Source organism: Bombina bombina, unplaced genomic scaffold (assembly GCF_027579735.1).
Source record: "Bombina bombina isolate aBomBom1 unplaced genomic scaffold, aBomBom1.pri scaffold_838, whole genome shotgun sequence".
In the NCBI taxonomy this organism is placed as follows: domain Eukaryota; kingdom Metazoa; phylum Chordata; class Amphibia; order Anura; family Bombinatoridae; genus Bombina; species Bombina bombina.
The window spans coordinates 118,571-142,803 of record NW_026511148.1 but is presented as its reverse complement, the minus strand read 5'-3'; the positions used below and the strand labels follow the sequence as shown (position 1 = coordinate 142,803).

Sequence of the window (24,233 nt, the reverse complement as noted above, 5' to 3'; positions counted from 1 at the left end):
TTCATTGGAATTAAGAGAGTTGGTATATGTTAGAGCTTCCTCATATGAGCCTCTGAACAAAAAGATCAGATCATCTATATAACGGCCATAGAACACCAGACTCGCACCCATAGGAGATCCATAAACATGAGTCTCCTCAAATTTGCCCATATACAAATTGGCAAAACTGGGTGCAAATCTGGTGCCCATGGCCGTCCCCTTCACCTGAAGGTAATATAGACCCTGATAGAGAAAATAATTGTGGTGCAAAATAAAATGAATTAGCTCATTTATAAATTGTTGTTGTTGTTTTTTTAAATGAAGGTAAAGTAATCACATATTTTTGTAAAAATGAGTCCACGTAGGCAGATACATGGTCTGTGAGGCTATCAATGCCAGCCACTATAGGATGACCAGGAGGCTTGAAGGAATTTTAGTGTATTTTAGGAAGATGGTAGTAAAAGGCCACACTCGGATTTTTAGGATATAAATAATCTTTAGACCGCTGCTTCATAACTGGGGCTTGATAGATAGGCCCCTTAGTCTCAGATGAGGGCTTTTTTGATTGCTTCCCCTTATTCCAAGTCTGATTGGGTCTCCAAGAGGACTTGGAGAAGGGAGAGGAAGACTTTTGACCTTTGAATTTACCAAAGGAATGGAAATTAGAACTCTGATGTCCCTTAGGTCTATTCTTCTTGTCTTGAGGTAGAAAGGATCCCTTTCAACCCGTAATTTCAGAAATTATCTCCGCAAGACCAGGACCAAACAGGGTCTTACTATTGTAAGGTAGCGACAGGAGCTTGGATTTGGAGGTAACATCAGCTGACCAAGATTTCAGCCACAGAGCCCTGCGGGCTAGGACAGTGAAGCCAGACATCTTGGCTCCTAGTCTAATGAATTGCTTGTTGGCATCAGAGATAAAGTAATTGGCTAGTTTGAGAGCCTTAATCCTATCTTGGATCTCCTCCAAAAGAGTCTCCTCTAAAATAAATTCGGACAAAGCATCACACCAATAAGATGCTGGACTTGATACTGTGGCAATAAAAACTGCAGGTTTCCATTGTAGACCCTGATGAACATACATTTTCTTTAAATAAGCCTCCAGCTTTTTGTCCATGGGATCCTTAAAAGTACAGCTATCCTCAATAGGAATCGTGGTTCTCTTAGCCATAGTAGAAATAGCCCCTTCTACTTTAGGCACCGTGTGCCATGAATCGCGAATGGAGTCAGCAACAGGAAAAATATTTTTAAAAAACGGGAGACGGGAGAAAGGTATCCCTGGCTTATCCCATTCCTGTGCAATGATCTCCGACACATGGCCTGAAACAGGAAACACTTCCACAGAGGAAGGAACATCATAGTATTTGTTAAGCTTACTAGATTTCTTAGGGTTGACAGAGACAGAAGAATCGGAGTTGTCAAAAGTAGCCAGTACCTCCTTTAGCAGTAAACAAAGGTGTTCAAGCTTAAATCTGAAGTTTACTTCTTCAGAATAAGTCAAAGGATTTATACTGTCAGAATCTGAGATTTAACCCTCAAAGCTACCGAGGTATCCTCCTCATCAGACTTATGAGGGAAGTCAACCTGTGCAGCAGCAGACAGGACAGACACCTTACACTCAGAAAAATGTTTAGATTTCCTCTTGTGCTTCCCTATCATGGGAAAAGCAGATAAAGCCACAGATACCGCAGAAGATATCGTGCATCAAAATCTATTGGCAAATAAACTCCTCCAGGAGGCTCAGAGGAAATGCAGGGCACTGTATGTGAAGCTGTTGAGGCTTGAGACGTGTGAGGAGAAAGCTGTGGCACTGGCTGAACAGCATCATCCTGAGAGACATAAGGCTCAGAAACAAGTAATTTGTCTTTACATTTTAAAGCTTTTTTTAAACATGAGGAACAAAATTGCATAGGTAATGCAATTTGGGCATCCAAACATTATAAGCATTTATTAAAAAGAACAGACACCTGTTCATTATCCATTGCTGATAAAGGCCCAAAAAAGAAGGAATGTCACTTAAAGAAAAAAAAAATTTCTTCAAAACTCTAGGCAAATAAATAAAAAATACACCTCTACGCCTCAGAAGCTGAGGTGCCCTACCGTAACCTTCAGAGACTAAACCAACTAAGGACTCTCCAGTCGACCAGACGATATCTCACAGCGGCAACAAATAGAAACTCACAGAAATGACACTGCTCCGCTCTCAGAAGCGGAAGATCGGGAGGTTACGTGAGCGGCATCAAAGGAAACTGTGCAATAAGAAAAATAAGCCCACGTTTCATACCTTGCTTTAAAAAACAGAGTAACCGTTTAAAACATCCTCCCACATGAAATGTTATGAAATTAAAAATCATATAGACCATAAGGTCAGAGGCCATTCCAAATCTATAAAGAAGGCTGTTCTTTTCACATACAAATAGTGCCTGCAAACTACTCCAAAGAATCCTTACTAAAGGATTATAAATGTCCCATGAAATTAATGCAGAATTAAAAAAGATAGTCTCCAGTACATAGAAGACAAAAGCACTTACCGGCAAATCTAGCTGTCGGGCAGGAAGACAGTTCACAAGGCATGAAAGGACACATACTCCTTAAAGAGATCTGTAGAAAAAGAAAGAACAGAGTAACCAACTCTGGCTTTCTATACCGAAGGCAGCAAATACGTTAGAAAACAAAGCAAGGACCACCAGTTTCTAACTGCTTAAAAGCCATCACTACTCTTACTCAAGAGATTGACGTGGACACAGCTAAACCCAAATCCTTGCTTGCAGGGAAAAGTACCCAAAAAAGGAATAAAATCTTCAGACACCAACTTCACGTCCTCCATTGACAGAGGCAAAGAGAATGACTGGGTGTTATGGGTAAGGGAAGTGACACTTAACAGCTATGTTGGGGTGCTCTTTGCCTCCTCCTGCTGGCCAGGAGTGAATATCCCACTAGTATTTGGAATGACGTTGCTGACTCTACACGTATTAGGAAATAAATTGATATCTGCTGAAAGCAAGCGTAACCCCTACATTTTTAAACTAATATAACATACTTAACACTCTTTCCCTTTTAAGCTCTATAAATATATACTTTTCAGTAATCTAGTCACCGTTAAAATTCTGAAAGGTAAAAAAACCTCTTTGTGTAGTAGTCATATGATTACCAACCTGTGTCTGCTGTGTTGGGGTGGAAAATAGTGTTGGTATATGAAATTAACTGAAGTTGTCGGTTCAGATTGTCCATTTTTGGGCTGGATAATGTAATGTGTCTTTCTCCTGCTCCTTTTATTGTCACACCTTCTACTTCTGCGGCAACATCAAATGTTCCTAGGGTACCTGAAAGGCTCACCTACAGCACCAAAAAAAAATACAAAACATTAAGTATTTTCTAAAAGTTTTATGATGTGTAAGAATAGTGTTTTTTTGGCCTCACAGAATGATTTGAAATGTAAATAAAGACAAAGGAAATGTCACACTTTTGAAAAGCTACAGAATCTACTTAGCCACGAACACTGAAACTGGAAGTGACAGCACAAAAAGCAGATTATTCTAGCCAACTGGTTTAATATAAATCAACCCACTCAGAGAAAGGCATACAGTAGGCAGAGTACCTAATCAGGAAACATGGGTCTTCATGTGCTGTTATACTAAATGTGAAGGAGGGGATTTAACAATCAAAACAAAAGTCCTGTTTCCCTCAAGTTTATTGTGACAACACACTAAGCAAGAAATTAATAAATGTACCAAAGCAGTATCACAGTATGGGAAGGTATAATTGTCCAGTGACAAACAGGGCAATGCTTTCCCTAAGAAAGAAACAGTCAGAAACCAGAAAATAAACTGCAAAACATTTCTTCCAAAGGTCATCCCAGACTATGCTGAAGCAATACAATTTGTGAGGGTATATGATGATTTGAGTTGCATTAATTTGTAAACAAAGTGTTACTGTAAACTGGAGCGTCCTTGTGCATTTTTCTTTCTGTTTGGTCTTTTAAATACTTTGAATAAAGCTGAATTATGTTTTCTTCCTGAATAAATTGTTTTTTCTACTTTTGTTTATTAGAAGAGACAATCTACTACAACATATCCCTCTAAATATGGCGGCCAAGGTTAGACCAATTGCATGCTGTCAAACAAAGCCAATAACACCCATTAGTTTCTACCAATAGCTCCTAAACGACACACTCTTGCATATTCAGATTCACATTTAAAGCATGAGTCATTTTAATAGTTCTTTCCAAGGAATCACTCTCATGTTTGGTACTTAATCATGTGTTTAGGAGATAAGAGAATTGTTTTGGAAGTTGATTATTCACCTATGGTAGCAAAGACATTACAAACTGCTGTCATGGGGATAAGCTCCAGCCTGTAAAATGAAAACTTGATGAAGAGGTTGACTAGATTAGGTAAACATGAGATACTCAGAAGCCGTTATATGGACAGAAGAATGGTGAGTACCTTTGTGAATATAGGTGAAACTATAAACAGATCATTGGGAAAGGCCACAAACTGAAAATGTTGGCAAGCAAAGGCAAATAAACTTATAACATATAAGATGTGTGGAGATATGCAGATTAGTATTCTGAAAATCAATGGCAGAGATGCATTGGCCAGGTTCTATAGCTCACAGAATAAAACATTTATATTGTGAATCTTGAACATTTGACAAATCTATTAAGGGTCTTGAAATCTTGCCCTGGATAAGCATCTCTGGAAGAAGGATAGTTAAAGGGACATTATACACTAGATTTTTCTTTGCATGAAGGTTTTGTAGATGATCCATTTATATAGCCTATACAGTTTAAAAAAATAAATATGTATAGTTTTGCCTATTTTTAAATAACATTGCACTGATTTTCAGACTTCTAACCAAGCCCCAAAGTTTTAGGAGAAAACTGATGTATACCTTCTCCAGCTTGCTCCTGTTTGTGTAAAGGGCCTTTTCATATGCAGAGGAAGGGGGAGGGGGGGAGTGTCTGCTCTTTTTGCTATAGAACCACTTGCAGTGGGTGTTCTACCTAACCTTTTCAACAGTGCTAAACTGGGAGCTTCTAAGTAAGTTTTTTTTTTTTTTTTTTTTTTTGAAAGTTCAAAGCAAAGTCTTTTAATTTAACATTATAGCACAGGTCCCAGAATATTTTATTTAATAACACACTTAGCTTCCAATGGAAACTTAACATCTGTCTAGCAGCACAGAAAATGGTTTATGATACTCAATGATGGATAAATATGAAAAGTGGCATACTGCTGGTTTTGATTGTCAACTAATATTTTTTTATTTTTTTTATTTTGTTTTTATTGAGGTTTGAAAAAGGCTTACAAAATTCTTGAAATCAAGATAACATTTAAACAAAACAATATCGAAATACAATCTTAACAGAGTTTATCGTGCCTTACAGTCTTCGAGCCTTCTAGGGTTCGGAGGGGGCCTCTTTTGGGTCCCTTTGTCTTCATAAAACAATAAAAAGGCTCTCGCAGAGAATAAGAGACCACTTATGGATCCCATTCATGAAACCTCATTTTTCCAATAAGTATTGTAAATAATTTAGTTAAACTATAGAAAAGGGGTTAAAAAAGATAATAGGGGAGGAGGAACAAGGGGAAGGGTAAGGGGTTAGTGTTGCTGTGCTTATTGAGATAGTTATCGACAGTTTTTTCCTTTTGGATAAAGCAAGTTGACTCGTTTAGGATTCTATTTAGACAGTTAGGGTTTCATGGGGCTGGCGATGTGTGTGTGTTTCCCACCTTATCCGTGTTTTTTTGGGTGTGACTAGGTCGCTTTATTGTAGTTTGTTTTGTTTACGCGTGGTTAGTGTGGAGTGTTATAGTTTAAGGTAGTGTTCCCATAGTGCTGTCATTTCAGCATATGTCTCCATTTTGGCGTATTTAACAAAATAATACTCCTCTAGGTCCAGAAATTCTGATACTCTCTTAGTCCAGAGCAATGTGGAGGGGACCTCCTTGCTTCTCCAGTTTCTAGCCAGTAGGTATCTAGCACTATTAGTAATGATGTAAAAAAGTTTGAGGCGATGTTTCTGTTTAAAATGGGGAGGTCTACTTAGTAGCCAGATTGAAGGGTCTAGAGGGAATTGGGTATCAAGGACTTTTTCTATTTCTCTGATTATATCTCTCCAGTAGTTTTGGACCACATTGCACCACCACCACATGTGAGCCAGGTTGCCACAGCTATGTCCACATCTCCAGCATTGCTTGGATGTGTTGCGGTATAGTCGGTGTAATTTAGTCGGGGAAAGGTACCATCTGTGTAAGATTTTTAAATTGATTTCCTGCATGGAGAGTGAAATTGATGTTTTCGTGATATTTTGAAAGATTAGTGTGCTGGTGTGGGGTAAGATTGTTATACCTAGTTCGTCTTCCCATTTTTCTAGGAAGGGAGGGGTTTGGCCAGGAGAGTTTTGTGTTAATATTCTATAAATTAGTGCGAGAGAGTGTGATATTGGAGGAGTTCTTATGCATAGTTTCTCAAAGTTGGTTAATGGTCGAACCATGTTTCTAGAGTGTTCGTGTGTTGTTATGAAGTGATGAACACGGGCATATTGGAACCAGTTTTGGAAAAGAGTATAACCCTTGTCAATCAGTTCCGCCTGTGGTAGTAGTTTTTCATTTGATATAATATAGTGAATAGGGATATCCCTATAGTATGAACCCGGAGTGTCTGTTGTTATGGGTGTTCCTAGTGTGAATTGGCCATTATCTATAATTGAGGTTAGTGGAGAAGGTTTAGATGATATGTAGGTGTGGGTAGCTATTGTGAATTCCCATATTTTATACGTTTCTGTGGTCAGATGAGAGTTATAATTAAGCTTTGTGGTTGGTTTGTTAAGATTCCAGCATTGTTTTCCTAGGTGTGGGTTGTTTGATATTGAGTGTTCTAATTGAACCCATCTTTTATGTTCATAATGTATACACCAGTCAACTATCCTTTGTAAGAATATGGCTTGTCGGTACTTTGATATGTTAGGTATGCCTAGTCCTCCTTGGAGTTTTGGGGTTTGCATGATGTTTTTATTTATCCTGGGGGGGGCGGCGGCGCCAGACAAAGTCACTAAATGCTTTCTGTAGGGTGGGAATGTAGTTTTTAGGGATCGGGATTGGTAGGGCCTGCAATATATATAATAGTCGTGGGAATATATTCATTTTGAGAACATTTATTTTGCCCAGCCAGGAGAGCTTTTTGGAGAGCCAGGATGATAGATCCCTAATAATTGTTTTTTGTATTGGTATATAGTTTAGTGTGTAGGTTTGTTCGATAGAAGTGGTTAGTTGTATTCCTAGGTAGTGTAGGGAGTGGGTTCGCCATGTAAATGGCATTAGGGTTTTGATATGTGCTAGAGCTGTGTCGGTTAAGTTAATATTTAAGGCTTCGGATTTGGAAACATTTATAGAAAAGTTGGATAGTGACTGGAAGATTTGGAATTCCTGTAAGAGGGGGGTTATTGAATTTTCGGGGTTTGCTAACGTGAATAAGATGTCGTCGGCAAACAGAGACATTACGTATGTTTGTGTTCCTACCTGTATTCCGCTAATTGAGGGGTTTTGCCTGATCTTTGTGGCTAAGGTTTCTATGAAGCAGGCGAACAATAAGGGAGATAGGGGGCAACCTTGCCTTGTGCCATTGGTTATGTTGAAGGATTTGGATAGTGTGCCATTGATAAGTAATTTTGCGTTGGGGTGAGAGTATAAGGCAAAAATTCTGGTAATAATCTTAGGTCCGAGACCCAATTTAGTTAAGGTGGCTTTAAGGAAATCCCAGCCAACACGGTCAAAGGCCTTTTCGGCGTCTATTGACAGAAGGATCCCTGGGACCTCCTTATCTTGCATGTATTGAATTAGATTGAGGGCCCTGACCGTGTTGTCTTTCGCCTCGCGTCTAGGGACGAACCCCACCTGATCCTGATGGATCAGATCTGGTAATACCAGATTCATTCTGTTAGCTAATATCTTTGCAAATATTTTTACGTCTGAGTTAATTAGTGAGATAGGGCGAAAGTGAGAGGGGTGTTCTAATGATTTATTGGGCTTAGGGAGGAGAATGATGTGGGCTTCTAACAGTGTAGGGGAGAATTGTTTAGATTCATCAATGTATTGGAAAAATGAGGTAATGTGGGGGAGTAATTCTTCCTGGAATGTCTTGTAATATCGATTGCTAAAACCGTCTGGCCCTGGAGATTTCCCAGATGGGAGGTCTTTAATTGCTAGTTTGATTTCTTCTGCTGTTATGGGGTCTTCTAGTTGGTTTTGTTGGTTAGTGGTAAGATGGGGTAAATGAAGGGATGAGAGGTATGTATTTATGTCGTCAAATAGGGCTGTTTGTGGGGTCGCTGGATTGCCAGGGTTGGAGCGCAAGTTATATAGTTTTTGAAAGTATGTCCTAAAGGTGTTCGTAATAGCCTGGGTTGAAAAGTGTGATGTATTGTTATCGTCCTTGATGTGTAGGATGTAGTTTTTTTTTTGTTTTACTCTGAGGTAACGAGCAAGGGATCTACCTGATTTGTTGCGGCCTTCGTAGTTCGCTTGTTGTAAGCGGAGTGCTTGACGTTTGTGTTCCTTATTTAGGTAGAGTGCTAGTTTATCTTTTTCAGCTTGGATAGAGAGTAGGAGGTCGTGATCAGTCGGGCAGCGTTTGTGTTGGGTTTCTAATTTGTCAATTTCTGAAAGAAGTGTTGATAGGAATGCTTGCTTTTGTTTGTTAATGGAGGCCTTAATGGCCATAAGTTCGCCCCGAATTACGCATTTGTGGGCTTCCCATATATTTAATTGGGACGTGTCTTCTGTAGAGTTATGGGTAAAGTATTCCGATATGGATTTGGATATTTGTTGGGATATTATAGGGTCGGAAAGGAGCTGTTCATCCAATCTCCATATATAGTCGTGTATAGGTTTAGACGGCCATATTAATGTAACTAGTACTGATGCATGGTCCGACCATGTTATGGGGGTAATTTGGGTAGATGTAAATAGTGACAGGCCTGTGACGTCAGTGAAAATATAGTCAATTCTAGAGTATTACTTGTAAGGGTGTGAGTAGAAGGTATAGTCTTCCTTGTTAGGGTGGTGGGTTCTCCATAAGTCTTGTGCTGTTAATTTCTTCAATGAGGTGAGTGTACGAGTTATCTGTGAAGTAGGGACTGAGGAATTAGAGGAGGAGCAATCCAGAGGTGGGTTAAGCGGCATGTTAAGGTCTCCGCAGATTATTAAGACTCCTTTTTGGTGTTCTAGAATAAGATTAGTTATATTGCTAATAAATATGGCTTGCTTTGTATTAGGGGTGTAGATAGATACTAACGTGACTGGGCGGCCATATAGTAAGCCTATTAGAATAATATATCTTCCAGCTTTGTCTCTAATGATTTTAATTTCTTTAAAAGGGACATTTTTCTTTATCAGTATTCCCACTCCATGTTTTTTAGATTTAGGATGGGAGGCATAAAAGCAGGTTCCAAATTTGAGGGTAAATGTGAGTGGTTCCCTTCCTTTGCGAAAGTGTGTTTCCTGGAGAAACAGTAGGTCTGACTTGTATCTATTAACATCTCTCAAGGCCTGATTTCTTTTTGAGGGGATATTGAGTCCCTTTGCATTTATAGATTGAATCCGTATTAAGTTGGTGGGTGGTTTTCTATGTGAGTGTTCAGCCATTAGAGTAGTGCAAAGTGAGATTATAGTAGTTGTCTATAGAGTATGTTAATTCAATGTTTGTGTAGGAGTCAGTATGATTAGGTAGTTTGTCAAGTGATAGTATTAGTGGTAATGTAACACAGCAGAGGGTAAGGGGGTTAGGTAAGAAGGAAAGAGTGGAAAAAAACATTGGTAAGAGAGATAAGATGTAGAGGAAGCGTTTCCCCTACATTGGCTTAAGTTAACTTTTCACAGCAATCAACAAATTATACTAGTTGTGGTAACTTGACTAGCTTAGCTTGTAAATAAGACATATTGGCCTAGCATGTTAAAGCATATCAACCTATAACAGGCAAACAAGGCAGCCCGATACATTAACATTGGTATATAGTGCATCATAACGACATTAAACATTAAACATAAGACATTAAGGATCTTCTTAGTATATAACTACCTGTAGTCGAACATCTTGGCTATGATGGTTAGTCAGCAGAGGTAGGTGTTCTATGCATTAAAATGTAAACATTTGTTATTAAGAGAAATAAGGGGGTAAGTAGACATAACGTAACAATATAACTTTGGTGGATTGATATGATAAGAGAAGTGGTATAAACAATTCCCTGTGAGTATTCCTTCTCTGCCTAAGGGTAAAGTCAGGTAAACTCTGGTATCTTCTCAAGCATTAGGCAAAGAGCAAATGTTAGTTTGCATTAGCGAGTTCACAGTGTCTATCATACAGGTGGGGTATATGACCTTACAGTCACTTGTTACAGGTCTCGCATCGTGAGGGCTCTTGTGGGTAAGAAACATGTGCCTCATTTAGGTTTAGGGTCTTTCACATTTTTCCTGGGTACTTTGGTCCATGACGACCTTTGGGCCTTTGGAGGATTATCTTGTGCGTTGTCTCTGGACGACGCTGCAGGAGAAGGGGGGTCCGGAAAATTAATATTGAGATTTTTAGATAGTGCTTCCAAGTCTTCTGGACCCTTGTAAGCGATAGTTTTGCCATCTTTATGCACCAAGAGGCTAAAGGGGAATCCCCATCGATATTTTATTTTATGTTCTTGCAGGAGGGTTGTGATAAAGCGTAGGTTTCGTCTCCTTTCAATAGTAGCCGGGCTAAGGTCCTGATAGACCTGGATGGAATGGCCTTGGAAGGATATTGATCGTTGGCTACGGGCTTGTTTCCACACTGCTTCTTTTTGGTGAAAGTGAGTGAATTTCAGAATCACATCCCTAGGTGGACTCGGCGGAGTAGGTTTCGGTCTTAGGGCGCGATGGGCCCTCTCAAGGGTTGTTTCACAAGTCTCCAGTGCGGGCTCTATTTGTTTGAAAAATTGTAGTAGGTATTCGACTAAGGATTCCTGGGTAACATCCTCAGGTATACCTCGGATGCGCAGATTGCTGCGGCGACTGCGGTTGTCAAGGTCTTCGACCTTTAGTTGTAGTGACTGGATAATGGAGTCCTGACAGCTTAGGCATTGGATGTTATCACTAACTTGTGACTCTAGGTATTCTTGTCCTTCCTCCAGGTATTCAAGTTTAGAGTTCATGTCAGACATATCTTTTCGTAAAGATGAAATCTCATTCTTGATGAATGTTTTCAAATCAGCTATGTCGCTCTTGGAGGGTAAGGAGGCTATATTTTGTTGTATCTGTGAGAGTTGGTCTTGAGGGAGAGGAGCGAGGCTTGTAGTAGGTTGTGATTCCATTATGTTAGGATTGTCAGGATTTTCCAGCTGGTGAGGTGAATTTTTTTGCGTAGATTTGAAATAGGTGCAGACTGATGGTGATTTTTTAGGTAGTGTTACCTTATGCGGTGCTTTATGTGGTCTAGTAGATCTCCTTGTTGCCATGTGCTAATATTGTGGAGGACGATGAGGCCAATGACTTTGGCCAGAACAGAGTGTCCTGTGTTGGAGCTAGGTGGTCATATAAGGGGAGAGTGCAACGTATTTGTGGAGTGTGTGCTGCAGCTGAGCTATCTTCTTGTTTCTTATTTGTGCTTATGTATATTGATAATGTAAGCCCCCATTAAACAGTCATTTGTTATGATATGATATTGCCAATGTGGATAGGTAAGCAGTTCCAGGTCATGTTTTTACCTGTTTGTATCCCAGTCTGGCCGCCATGGGTATAGCTATGTAGCCGCGTGGTCTTGCGTAGCTGCTGGGGTGCTGTGGTTCGGCTGAACGCGGCAAGAGAGAAGTGACCGCGGCCCTGCTTTAGTCTCGTCCGTATGTTATGGAGCGCGAACTTATAGGTTATTAGGGGTAAACAGTTGTTTTTGTGTTCTCTGCACTGTCGCGCCCCGTGTTTGTTGTTGCAGGGCTCAGTCGGTTCAGGTTGCGCAATCAAGATGGCGCTTGTTGTAAATCTGTAAGTCCCGATTTGCAAAGGAATCTGCCGACTTGTTTTTAGTTGTAAGTTTCAGTAAGGAGGTCGTAGGAGTTCCGGTTCGTTTGCTTGCTGCTTTTATGGTTGCCAGAGCAAAATTGCTCCATTTATATGCCAATTGAAGGGGAAAGGCAACGGAGCTCTGTTACAGTGCAGCCATGTTCCTGCACGGCTACGCCCCGCCTCGCTTCTAAGTAAGTTTTTAAATGGTTTTATACTGGATTTTTAGATCAGTATCTGTGGATATTATTTTTTATAGTAGTGTTTATTAAATGCAGTTAAAGGGACAGTCTAGTCAAAATTAAACTTTCATTATTCAGATAGAACGTGTCATTTTTCAATTTACTTTTATCATTAAATTTGCTTTTTTCTCTTGGTATTCTTAGTTGAAACTAAACCTAGGTAGGCTCATATGCTAATTTTTAAGCCCTTTGAGGGCTGCCTCTTATCGCATGCTTTTTAAATTGCTTTTCACAACAAGAGACTTGATAGTTCATGTGGGTCATATACAGTTGTATGCAAAAGTTTAGGCACCCCTGACAATTTCCATGATTTTCATTTATAAATAATTTAATTTTGATCTGTCAACTAACTGAAGGACACAGTAATATTTCAGTAGTGAAATGAGGTTTATTGGATTAACAGAAAATGTGCAATATGCATCCAAATGAAATTAGACAGGTGCATAAATTTGGGCACCCTTGTCATTTTGTTGATTTGAATACCTGTAACTACCTAGCAGTGAATAATTGGAACACACAATTGGTTTGGTGAGCCCATTAAGTCTTGAACTTCCTAGACAGGTGCATCCAATCATGAGAAAAGGTATTTAAGGTGGCCAATTGCAAGTTGTTGTTCTCTTTGACTCTCCTCTGAAGAGTGGCAACATGGGGGCCTCAAAACAACTCTCAAATTACCTGAAATCAAAGATTGTTCAACATTATGGTTTAGGGAAAGGCTACAAAAAGCTATCGTAGAGATTTAAGCTGTCAGTGTCCACTGTGAGGAACATAGTGAGGAAATGGAAGACCATAGGCACAGTTCTTGTTAAGGCCAGAAGTGGCAGGCCAAGTAAAATATCGAAGAGGCAAAGGATGGTGATAACGGTCAAAAACAGTCCACAGACCACCTCCAAAGACCTACAACATCATCTTGCTGCAGATGGTGTCACTGTGCATCGTTCAACAATTCAGCGCACTTTGCACAAGGAGAAGCTGTATGGGAGAGTGATGCGGGAGAAGCCTTTTCTGCACACACGACACAAACAAAGTTGCATGAGGTATGCAAACGCACATTTGGACAAGCCAGCTTCGTTTTGGAAGAAGGCGCTGTGGACTGATGAAACAAAGATTGAGTTATTTGGTCATAACAAGGGGTGTTATACATGGTGGCAAAAGAACACAGCAATTCAAGACAAACACTTGCTACCCACAGTAACATTTGGTGGATGTTCCATCATGCTGTGGGGCTGTGTGGCCAGTGCCGGTACTGGGAATCTTGTTAAAGTTGAGGGTTGCATGGATTTCACTCAATATCAGCAGATACTTGAGAATAATGTTGAGGAATCAGTCACAAAGTTGAAGTTACGCCGGGGCTGGATATTGCAACAAGACAACGACCCAAAACACTGCTCAAAATCTACTAATGTTCTGGAATGGCCATCCCAGTCCCCAGACATGAATATCATTGAAAATCTGTCGGGTGATTTGAAGCGGGCTGTCCATGCTCGGCAACCATTAAACCTAACTGAACTGGAGATGTTTCACAAGGAGGAATGGTCCAAAATACCTTCATCCAGAATCCAGACACTCATTACAGGCTATAGGAAGCGTCTAGAGCTAAAGGAGGCTCTACTAAATATTGATGCAATATTTCTGTTGGGGTGCCCAAATTTATGCACCTGTCTAATTTCGTTTGGATGCATATTGCACATTTTCTGTTAATCCAATAAACCTCATTTCACTACTGAAATATTACTGTGTCCTTCAGTTATTTGATAGATAAAAATGAAATTGCTGATCCAAACACCCAATTATTTATAAATGAAAATCATGGAAATTGTCAGGGGTGTCTAAACTTTTGCATACAACGGTAGATAAAACTGTGTTCAGGCACAGAAAGTTATTTAACATTTAGCACAACACAATGCTTAGATACCGCTAGATTTAGAGTTTTGTCGGTAAAAACCTGCGGCTCTAACGCTCCTTTTTTTTCCAGCGCTCCCTTAAGCCAACGCTGGTATTACGAGTTTTCTGAATGGCTGCGTTAGCCTCAGAAAAGTGAGCGTTGAGCCAAATTTAGCTCCACTTCAACGCTCAATACCAGCGTTGCTTACGGTAGCGGTAAGCTGGAAAAATGTGCTCGTGCATGATATCCCCATAGGAGACAATGGGGCTGAGCTGGCTTAAAAAAAAACTAACACCTGCAAAAAAGCAGCGTTCAGCTCCTAACGCAGCCCCATTGTTTCCTATGGGGAAACACTTTCTAAGTCTACACCTAACACCCTAACATGAACCCCGAGTCTAAACACCCCTAACCTTACAATTATTAACCCCTAATCTGCCGTCCCCGCTATCGCTGACACCTGCATTTTATTATTAACCCCTAATCCGCAGCTCCGGACACCGCCGCCACCTAAATTATCCCTATGAACCCCTAATCTGCTGTCCCTAACATCGCCGACACCTACATTATATTTATTAACCCCTAATCTGCCCCCCCCCAATGTCGCCGCCACCTACCTACACTTATTAACCCCTAATCTGCCGACCGGACATCGCTGCCACTATAATAAATTTATTAACCCCTAAACCGCCGCACTCCCTCCTCGCAAACACTATAATAAATTTTATTAACCCCTAATCTGCCCTCCCTAACATTGCCGCCACCTACCTACAATTATTAACCCCTAATCTGCCGCCCCCAACGTCGCTGCTACTATAATAAAGTTATTAACCCCTAAACCTAAGTCTAATCCTAACCCTAACACCCCCCTAAATTACATATAATTTAAATAAATCTAAATAAATTTACTATAATTAAATAAATTATTCCTATTTAAAACTAAATACTTACCTATAAAATAAACCCTAAAATAGCTACAATATAATTAATAATTACATTGTAGATATTTTAGGATTTATATTTATTTTACAGGCAACTTTGTATTTATTTTAACTAGGTACAATAGCTATTAAATAGTTAATAAGTATTTAATAGCTACCTAGTTAAAATAATTACAAAATTACCTGTAAAATAAATCCTAACCTAAGTTACAAATACACCTAACACTACACTATCAATAAATTAATTAAATAAATTAACTACAATTATCTAAACTAAAATACAATTAAATAAACTAAACTATAGTACAAAAAACAAACAAACACTAAATTACAAAAAATATTACAAGAATTTTAATCTAATTACACCTAATCTAAGCTCCCTAATAAAATAAAAAAGCCCCCAAAATAATAAAATTCTCTACTCTATACTAAATTACAAAAGTAATCAGCTCTTTTACCAGCCCTTAAAAGGGCTTTTTGCGGGGCATTGCCCCAAAGTAATCAGCTCTTTTACCTGTAAAATAAAATACAAGACCCCCCCTCAACATTACAACCCGCCACCCACACACCCCTACTCTAAAACCCACCCGATCCCCCCTTAAATAAACCTAACACTACCCCATTGAAGATCACCCTACCTTGAGCTGTCTTCACCCAACCGGGCCGAACTCTGGTCCTCCAGCCGGGCAGAAGTCTTCATCCTATCCGGGCAGAAGAGGACATCCGGACCGGCAGACATCTTCATCCAAGCGGCATCTTCTATCTTCATGCTTCCGGCGATGAGCGGCTCCATCTTGAAGACCTCCGGCGCGGAACATCCAGCTCTACCGACGACTACCCGACAAATGACTGGTCCTTTAAATGACGTCATCCAAGATGGCGTCCCTCGAATTCCGATTAGCTGATAGGATTCTATCAGCCAATCGGAATTAAGGTAGGAAAAATCTGATTGGTTGATTTAATCAGCCAATCGGATTGAAGTTCAATCCGATTGGCTGATTGGACCAGCCAATAGAATGCAAGGTCAATTCTATTGGCTGGTCCAATCAGCCAATCGGATTGAACTTCAATCCGATTGGCTGATTACATCAGCCAATCGGATTTTTCCTACCTTAATTCCGATTGGCTGATAGAATCCTATCAGCCAATCGGAATTCGAGGGACGCCATCTTGGATTACGTCATTTAAAGGACCACTCATTCATCGGGTAGTCGTCGGTAGAGCTGGATGTTCCGCGCCGGAGGTCTTTAAGATGGAGCCGCTCATCGCCGGAAGGATGAAGATAGAAGATGCCGCTTGGATGAAGATGTCTGCCGGTCCGGATGTCCTATTCTGCCCGGATAGGATGAAGACTTCTGCCCGGCTGGAGGACCACTTGTGCCCGCATCGGATGAAGAGTTCTGCCCGGTTGGGTGAAAACGGCTCAAGGTAGGGTGATCTTCAATGGGGTAGTGTTAGGTTTATTTAAGGGGGGATCGGGTGGGTTTTAGAGTAGGGGTGTGTGGGTGGTGGGTTGTAATGTTGGGGGGGGGCTTGTATTTTATTTTACAGGTAAAAGAGCTGATTTATTTTGGGCAATGCCCCGCAAAAAGCCCTTTTAAGGGCTGGTAAAAGAGCTGATTACTTTTGTAATTTAGTATAGGATAGGGAATTTTATTATTTTGGGGGGCTTTTTTATTTTATTAGGGGGATTAGATTAGGTGTAATTAGATTAAAATTCTTGTAATATTTTTTTATTTTTTGCAATTTAGTGTTTTTTTTTGTACTATAGTTTAGTTTATTTAATTGTATTTTAGTTTAGATAATTGTAGGTAATTTATTTAATTAATTTATTGATAGTGTAGTGTTAGGTGTAATTGTAACTTAGGTTAGGATTTATTTTACAGGTAATTTTGTAATTATTTTAACTAGGTAGCTATTAAATAGTTATTAACTATTTAATAGCTATTGTACCTAGTTAAAATAAATATAAAGTTGCCTGTAAAATAAATATAAATCCTAAAATAGCTACAATGTAACTATTAGTTATATTGTAGCTATATTAGGGTTTATTTGATAGGTAAGTATTTAGTTTTGAATAGGAATAATTTATTTAATTATAGTAAATTTATTTCGTTTTATTTAAATATTTAACTTAGGGGGGTGTTAGGGTTAGACTTAGGTTTAGGGGTTAATAACTTTATTATAGTAGCGGCGACGTTGGGGGCAGCAGATTAGGGGTTAATAATTGTAGGTAGGTGGCGGTGATGTTAGGGAGGGCAGATTAGGGGTTAATAAAATTTATTATAGTGTTTGCGAGGCGGGAGTGCGGCGGTTTAGGGGTTAATACATTTATTATAGTGGCGCCGATGTCCGGTCGGCAGATTAGGGGTTAATAAGTGTAGGTAGGTGGCGGCGACGTTGGGGGGGCAGATTAAGGGTTAATAAATATAATGTAGGTGTCGGCGATGTTAGGGGCAGCAGATTAGGGGTTCATAGGTATATTTTAGGTGGCGGCGATGTCCGGTCAGCATTGTTTGCAATGTGGGGGGCCTTGGTTTAGGGGTTCATAGGTAGTTTATGGGTGTTCGTGTACTTTGTAGCACGGTAGTTAAGAGCTTTATGTTCCGGCGTTAGCCCATAAAACTCTTAACTACTGACTTTTATAGGCGGTAGGAGTCTTGGCGGTAGAGGCTGTACCGCTCACTTCTTCCAAGACTTGTAATACCAGCGTTAGGCAAATCCCATAGAAAACATAGGATACACAATTGACGTAAGTGGATTTGCGGTAGCCAAAAGTTGCCGAAGAAAAGTGAGCGGTAGACCCTTTCCTGCCTGACTCGTAATACCAGCGAGCGTTAAAAAGCAGCGTTAGGACCCCTTAACGCTGCTTTTTAAGGCTAACGCAGAACTCTAAATCTAGGTGATAGTTTCTTAGATAGAAGGTAATCACAGAGGTAAAAAGTATATTAATATAACTGTGTTGGCTGTGCAAAACTGGGGAATGGGTAATAAAGGGATTATGTATCTTTTTAAACAATAACAATTCTATCGTAGACTGTCCCTTTAAATGAAAATTGGTGTTTACTGTCCCTTAAAGTACGGTCTCCCTGAGTTTAGCTAGAAGGGGTTTCAGAGCAAGACGGACCTCTTTAGAATGCTTGCAGGTAAATAAAGACTGCAACAGTATTGAAAGGATGTCAACTAGATAGGGGCTAGCTTCGTCTTCTTTTTTTTTTTTTAAACTGAACTTTTCTATTTAAATTATAATAATGGAGTATGAAAACAGCTGTGTAAGATGCACAGTTAAAAGGCCAAAATGGGTTTCACGGCTGCATAATTTAAGAGTTAAACAATCCTCTGAAAAGCTGCTGGAGAAATGTTTGCTGATAGTTTGCTTGCAACTGTCAAACTGCTCTCATGCATGGTATAGTGGTTAAGGTGTTGTGAATACATTTGAAAAGTATTTACTGAGATACATAAACATTCTAACACAGAATACTATGATTGTAAATATTAAGGCTGCAAATCTCAGAAGTATTAATTGTAGAATTGTCAGAGGTGTGTAAGATAATTTGAAGAACCCACACCCTTCCTTGTACCAAAAAGCTAATGCTGATAACATCCAGAATCCAGAAACACCTGTACTGCCCTTGTAAGATATTGTTGAGTCGGGGGGCGTGGCTACGCAGCGTCCATGATAGGTCGCACTTCATGAAGCTCCTTGAAACTTTTCCCGAAAATATACTTTTTGATCAAGAGGATTGACCTCATATTAGCCTAAGCTTGTGACATTCGTTCACAGTGTGACGGCGCCGATCCAGCACAATCTAATTCACTTCTTTGGACACAAGGAACTGATTAAGCCCGTTGAGACTACAGGCCGAGGCCTACACGTGAACTCCTAACACCCCCCCCCCCCCCGATCAGCTGGGTTAGAGCGTCGCTAATACTGCTGAACATTTGTGACCAAGTTAGACATAGCTGCTACTCTGATAATGGAGGGGGACTATCTAACATCGCTACAAACACTCCTTCTAAAGTTGGATATGCAGATGCAAAGTAGTTTATACGATCTCCAGTGCACTGTTAGAGATTCTTTGAGGAGAGGACTCAGAGACACACTCAAGATGGCGAAACACATAGATAGCTCCACACAGCGCACTGAACCAGAAACAGCTCCAAGAACTCTCTGTTCCAAGACAAGCAACGACCAGCACTGCTTATTACCGTCCTGTCAGATAGAAGGTGAGCAGAACTTTTCTAGGCCAAAGAGCGACTATGGTGATTCATGCACCACGACTGCTCCTACCCCCGTTATGCTGCGGGAGAGATCTCAACTAGAACCCCTACTAGTTGAAACAAAAGATGGTGCGGCTGGCCATCTGACAAGCAAAATCAAAGCCTGGGGCCCTAGGAATCAGACCAGAGCTAGGTGGGGAAGACGGGGAGTATCCTGACATCGCTCTGACACCTCTGGATTACAAGACACTGCAAGACATAGAACGTCTGGCGACTTAAACCCACTCCCCTGTGATACCCCCAGCCAATCGCATATGCCAATCGGGTGGTGGTTTTTGTGCCTCCCAATACGGACTCTATCATGTCGCCACAGCCTACAAATTGTGGGTCAGCTCGTTGTGTCTGGAGTTGGTTGAGCAGGGACTACCATGGTGATTATACTGGTATTTGAGAGTTTCCTATCAGCTGCCTCAAGCTACATTGTGTAACTATATGTTCTTGAGTTTGTAATATTAAGCTGTTGCTTTTCTTTTTATTATTATATTATTGTTCTTGTTCATTACACGCGCACAGATGATTGCACTGTTGCATGCTCTGGCTTATCACAGTCCCTCGCAAGTACCCCTACATCTGTTACAGTGGTACCCTCTAACACAATTTACTTAACTTGCAGGGAACAATGCTTTTAATTTTTCTTACGAGTACCTTGGTACAGTACTGTGCACTTCATTATCTCCCCTATACACTTGCACTGTATTGTTATTATCCCTTCTCCTGTCATAGATCCACACCAAGTTCTCATAGAAGTAGGTGTCCCGTCATTTTTATTTAACAGTTATCAAAACCTTTGCATCATAAACATACCATAACTAAACCCAGCATATCCTATTAGTCCCACATTACACTGTTTACTAGTACTGCAGATGTTGATATGTAAATGGTCTGCTCCTCAGCAAAACTAAGAGTGTTTCCTGTAAGAGAATTGAGAGCATTGCTATACACATACCCCTCTTGGGACTCTGCATTAATATTTTTATATAACTCTAAATATTATTTTGTTGGCATTTAACCTTTAGCTTTTTTACTTTTATCTCAACATACAGCCAAGAGTGGCCATCTATGGGACTACTCTAATTACACAATCATTTGACCCACAAGTGGTCAGTCTAGTATTCTCCCCAATAAGATATGGCTATTGCTAAATGGTGAAGGTTATGCCATATTGCTTATTATATCAGGCATTAATTTCAGTACACTCTATTAATGCATTTCTGGTTTGTGTGTGTATAACTTTGTGCCATCTATAACTTGGCAGAGGAGAGAATGCTGTACCCCACTTGGGACTCTGCAATAATATTTTTGTATGCCTCTAAATCTCATCTTGTTGACATTACTTCATATGAAGGTTCATACCCCTTCAATTCCATAAAACTGTTTCTCCTTCATTATTGCATCTCCTTTTGTCTTCAGCTAGTACTTAATCTATAATTGATTTACTTTTATCCTATCATAAGGCCCAACAGTGGGCACCTATGGGACTACCATACGCGCTCTAATTACACAGTCTTATGACCCTGTAGAGGCTGTACCGCTCACTTCTTCCAAGACTTGTAATACCAGCGTTAGGCAAATCCCATAGAAAACATAGGATACGCAATTGACGTAAGTGGATTTGCGGTAGCCAAAAGTTGCCGAAGAAAAGTGAGCGGTAGACCCTTTCCTGCCTGACTCGTAATACTAGCGGGCGTTAAAAAGCAGCGTTAGGACCCCTTAACGCTGCTTTTTAAGGCTAACGCAGAACTCTAAATCTAGGTGATAGTTTCTTAGATAGAAGGTAATCACAGAGGTAAAAAGTATATTAATATAACTGTGTTGGCTGTGCAAAACTGGGGAATGGGTAATAAAGGGATTATGTATCTTTTTAAACAATAACAATTCTATCGTAGACTGTCCCTTTAAATGAAAATTGGTGTTTACTGTCCCTTAAAGTACGGTCTCCCTGAGTTTAGCTAGAAGGGGTTTCAGAGCAAGACGGACCTCTTTAGAATGCTTGCAGGTAAATAAAGACTGCAACAGTATTGAAAGGATGTCAACTAGATAGGGGCTAGCTTCGTCTTCTTTTTTTTTTTTAAAACTGAACTTTTCTATTTAAATTATAATAATGGAGTATGAAAACAGCTGTGTAAGATGCACAGTTAAAAGGCCAAAATGGGTTTCACGGCTGCATAATTTAAGAGTTAAACAATCCTCTGAAAAGCTGCTGGAGAAATGTTTGCTGATCGTTTGCTTGCAACTGTCAAACTGCTCTCATGCATGGTATAGTGGTTAAGGTGTTGTGAATACATTTGAAAAGTATTTACTGAGATACATAAACATTCTAACACAGAATACTATGATTGTAAATATTATGGCTGCAAATCTCAGAAGTATTAATTGTAGAATTGTCAGAGGTATGTAAGATGATTTGAAGAACCCACACCCTTCCTTGTACCAAAAAGCTAATGCTGATAACATCCAGAATCCAGAAACACCTGTACTGCACTTGTAAGATATTGTTGAGTCGGGGGGCGTGGCTACGCAGCGTCCATGATAGGTCGCACTTCATGAAGCTCCTTGAAACTTTTCCTGAAAATATACTTTTTGATCAAGAGGATTGACCTCATATTAGCCTAAGCTTGTGACATTCGTTCACAGTGTGACGGCGCCGATCCAGCACAATCTAATTCACTTCTATTGGGGAGAATACTAGACTGACCACTTGTGGGTCATATGATTGTGTAATTAGAGTAGTCCCATAGAAGGCCACTCTTGGGCTGTATGTTGAGATAAAAGTAAAAAAGCTAAAGGTCAGCCTAGTAATAACCCTAATAAGATATGGCTATTGTAAAAACAAAATTTATGCTTACCTGATAAATTCCTTTCTCCTGTAGTGTAGTCAGTCCACGGGTCATCCATTACTTATGGGATTATAACTCCTCCCTAACAGGAAGTGCAAGAGGATCACCCAAGCAGAGCTGCTATATAGCTCCTCCCCCCTACGTCATATCCAGTCATTCCACCGAAACCAAACGAGAAAGGAGAAACTATAGGGTGCAGTGGCGACTGGAGTATAATTTAAAATTTAGACCTGCCATAAAAACAGGGCGGGCCGTGGACTGACTACACTACAGGAGAAAGGAATTTATCAGGAAAGCATAAATTTTGTTTTCTCCTGTTAAGTGTAGTCAGTCCACGGGTCATCCATTACTTATGGGATACCAATACCAAAGCTAAAAGTACACGGATGACGGGAGGGACAGGCAGGATCTTTATACGGAAGGAACCACTGCCTGAAGAACCTTTCTCCCAAAAACAGCCTCCGAAGAAGCAAAAGTGTCAAATTTGTAAAATTTGGAAAAAGTGTGAAGTGAAGACCAAGTCGCAGCCTTGCAAATCTGTTCAACAGAGGCCTCATTTTTAAAGGCCCAAGTGGAAGCCACAGCTCTGGTAGAATGAGCTGTAATTCTTTCAGGAGGCTGCTGTCCAGCAGTCTCATAGGCTAAACGTATTATACTACGAAGCCAGAAGGAGAGAGAAGTAGCCGAAGCCTTTTGACCTCTCCTCTGTCCAGAATAGACGACAAACAGGGAAGAAGTTTGTCGAAAATCTTTAGTTGCCTGCAAATAAAATTTCAGGGCACGGACAACGTCCAGATTGTGCAGAAGTCGTTCCTTCTTTGAGGAAGGATTAGGGCACAATGAAGGAACAACAATCTCTTGATTGATATTCCTGTTAGTGACTACCTTAGGTAAGAACCCAGGTTTAGTACGCAGAACTACTTTGTCTGAATGGAAAATCAGATAAGGAGAATCACAATGTAAGGCAGATAACTCAGAGACTCTTCGAGCCGAGGAAATAGCCATTAAAAACAGAACTTTCCAAGATAACAGCTTGATATCAATAGAATCAAGGGGTTCAAACGGAACACCCTGTAAAACGTTAAGAACTAAGTTTAAGCTCCATGGTGGAGCAACAGTTTTAAACACAGGCTTAATCCTGGCCAAAGCCTGACAAAAAGCCTGAACGTCTGGAACTTCTGACAGACGTTTGTGTAAAAGGATGGACAAAGCTGAGATCTGTCCCTTTAACGAACTAGCGGATAAACCCTTTTCTAAACCTTCTTGTAGAAAAGACAATATCCTAGGAATCCTAACCTTACTCCATGAGTAACTCTTGGATTCGCACCAATGAAAGTATTTGCGCCATATTTTATGGTAAATTTTCCTGGTAACAGGCTTTCTAGCCTGTATCAAGGTATCAATCACTGACTCCGAGAATCCACGCTTTGATAGAATCAAGCGTTCAATCTCCATGCAGTCAGCTTCAGAGAAATTAGATTTGGATGTTTGAAAGGACCCTGCACCAGAAGGTCCTGTCTCAGAGGTAGAGACCATGGTGGACAGGACGACATGTCCACTAGGTCTGCATACCAGGTCCTGCGTGGCCACGCAGGCGCTATTAGAATCACTGATGCTCTCTCCTGTTTGATCCTGGCAATCAATCGAGGAAGCATCGGAAAGGGTGGAAACACATAAGCCATGTTGAAGACCCAAGGTGCTGTCAGAGCATCTATCAGAACCGCTCCCGGGTCTCTGGACCTGGATCCGTAACAAGGAAGTTTGGCGTTCTGGCGAGACGCCATGAGATCCAGATCTGGTTTGCCCCAACGCCGAAGTATTTGGGCAAAGACCTCCGGATGAAGTTCCCACTCCCCCGGATGAAAAGTCTGGCGACTTAGATAATCCGCTTCCCAGTTCTCCACGCCCGGGATGTGGATCGCTGATAGGTGGCAAGAGTGAGACTCTGCCCAGTGAATTATCTTTGAGACTTCCATCATTGCTAGGGAACTCCTTGTCCCTCCCTGATGGTTGATGTAAGCCACAGTCATGATGTTGTCCGACTGAAACCT

General features: G+C 40.4%; 1 protein-coding gene across 1 annotated transcript in view; it reads right to left on the bottom strand.

Annotated features, from left to right (window-relative positions):
• Positions 1-3,111: 3,111 nt before the first annotated feature.
• Positions 3,112-24,233, bottom strand: part of LOC128643634 (beta-1,4 N-acetylgalactosaminyltransferase 1-like) — a gene marked incomplete at its 5' end in the record, with an annotated part of 135,695 nt that continues 114,573 nt past the window's right edge. Inside the window, one exon of the mRNA XM_053696467.1 lies at positions 3,112-3,315. Coding sequence (XP_053552442.1) covers positions 3,127-3,315 — 189 coding nt within the window. The remainder of the gene's footprint in view (positions 3,316-24,233) is intronic.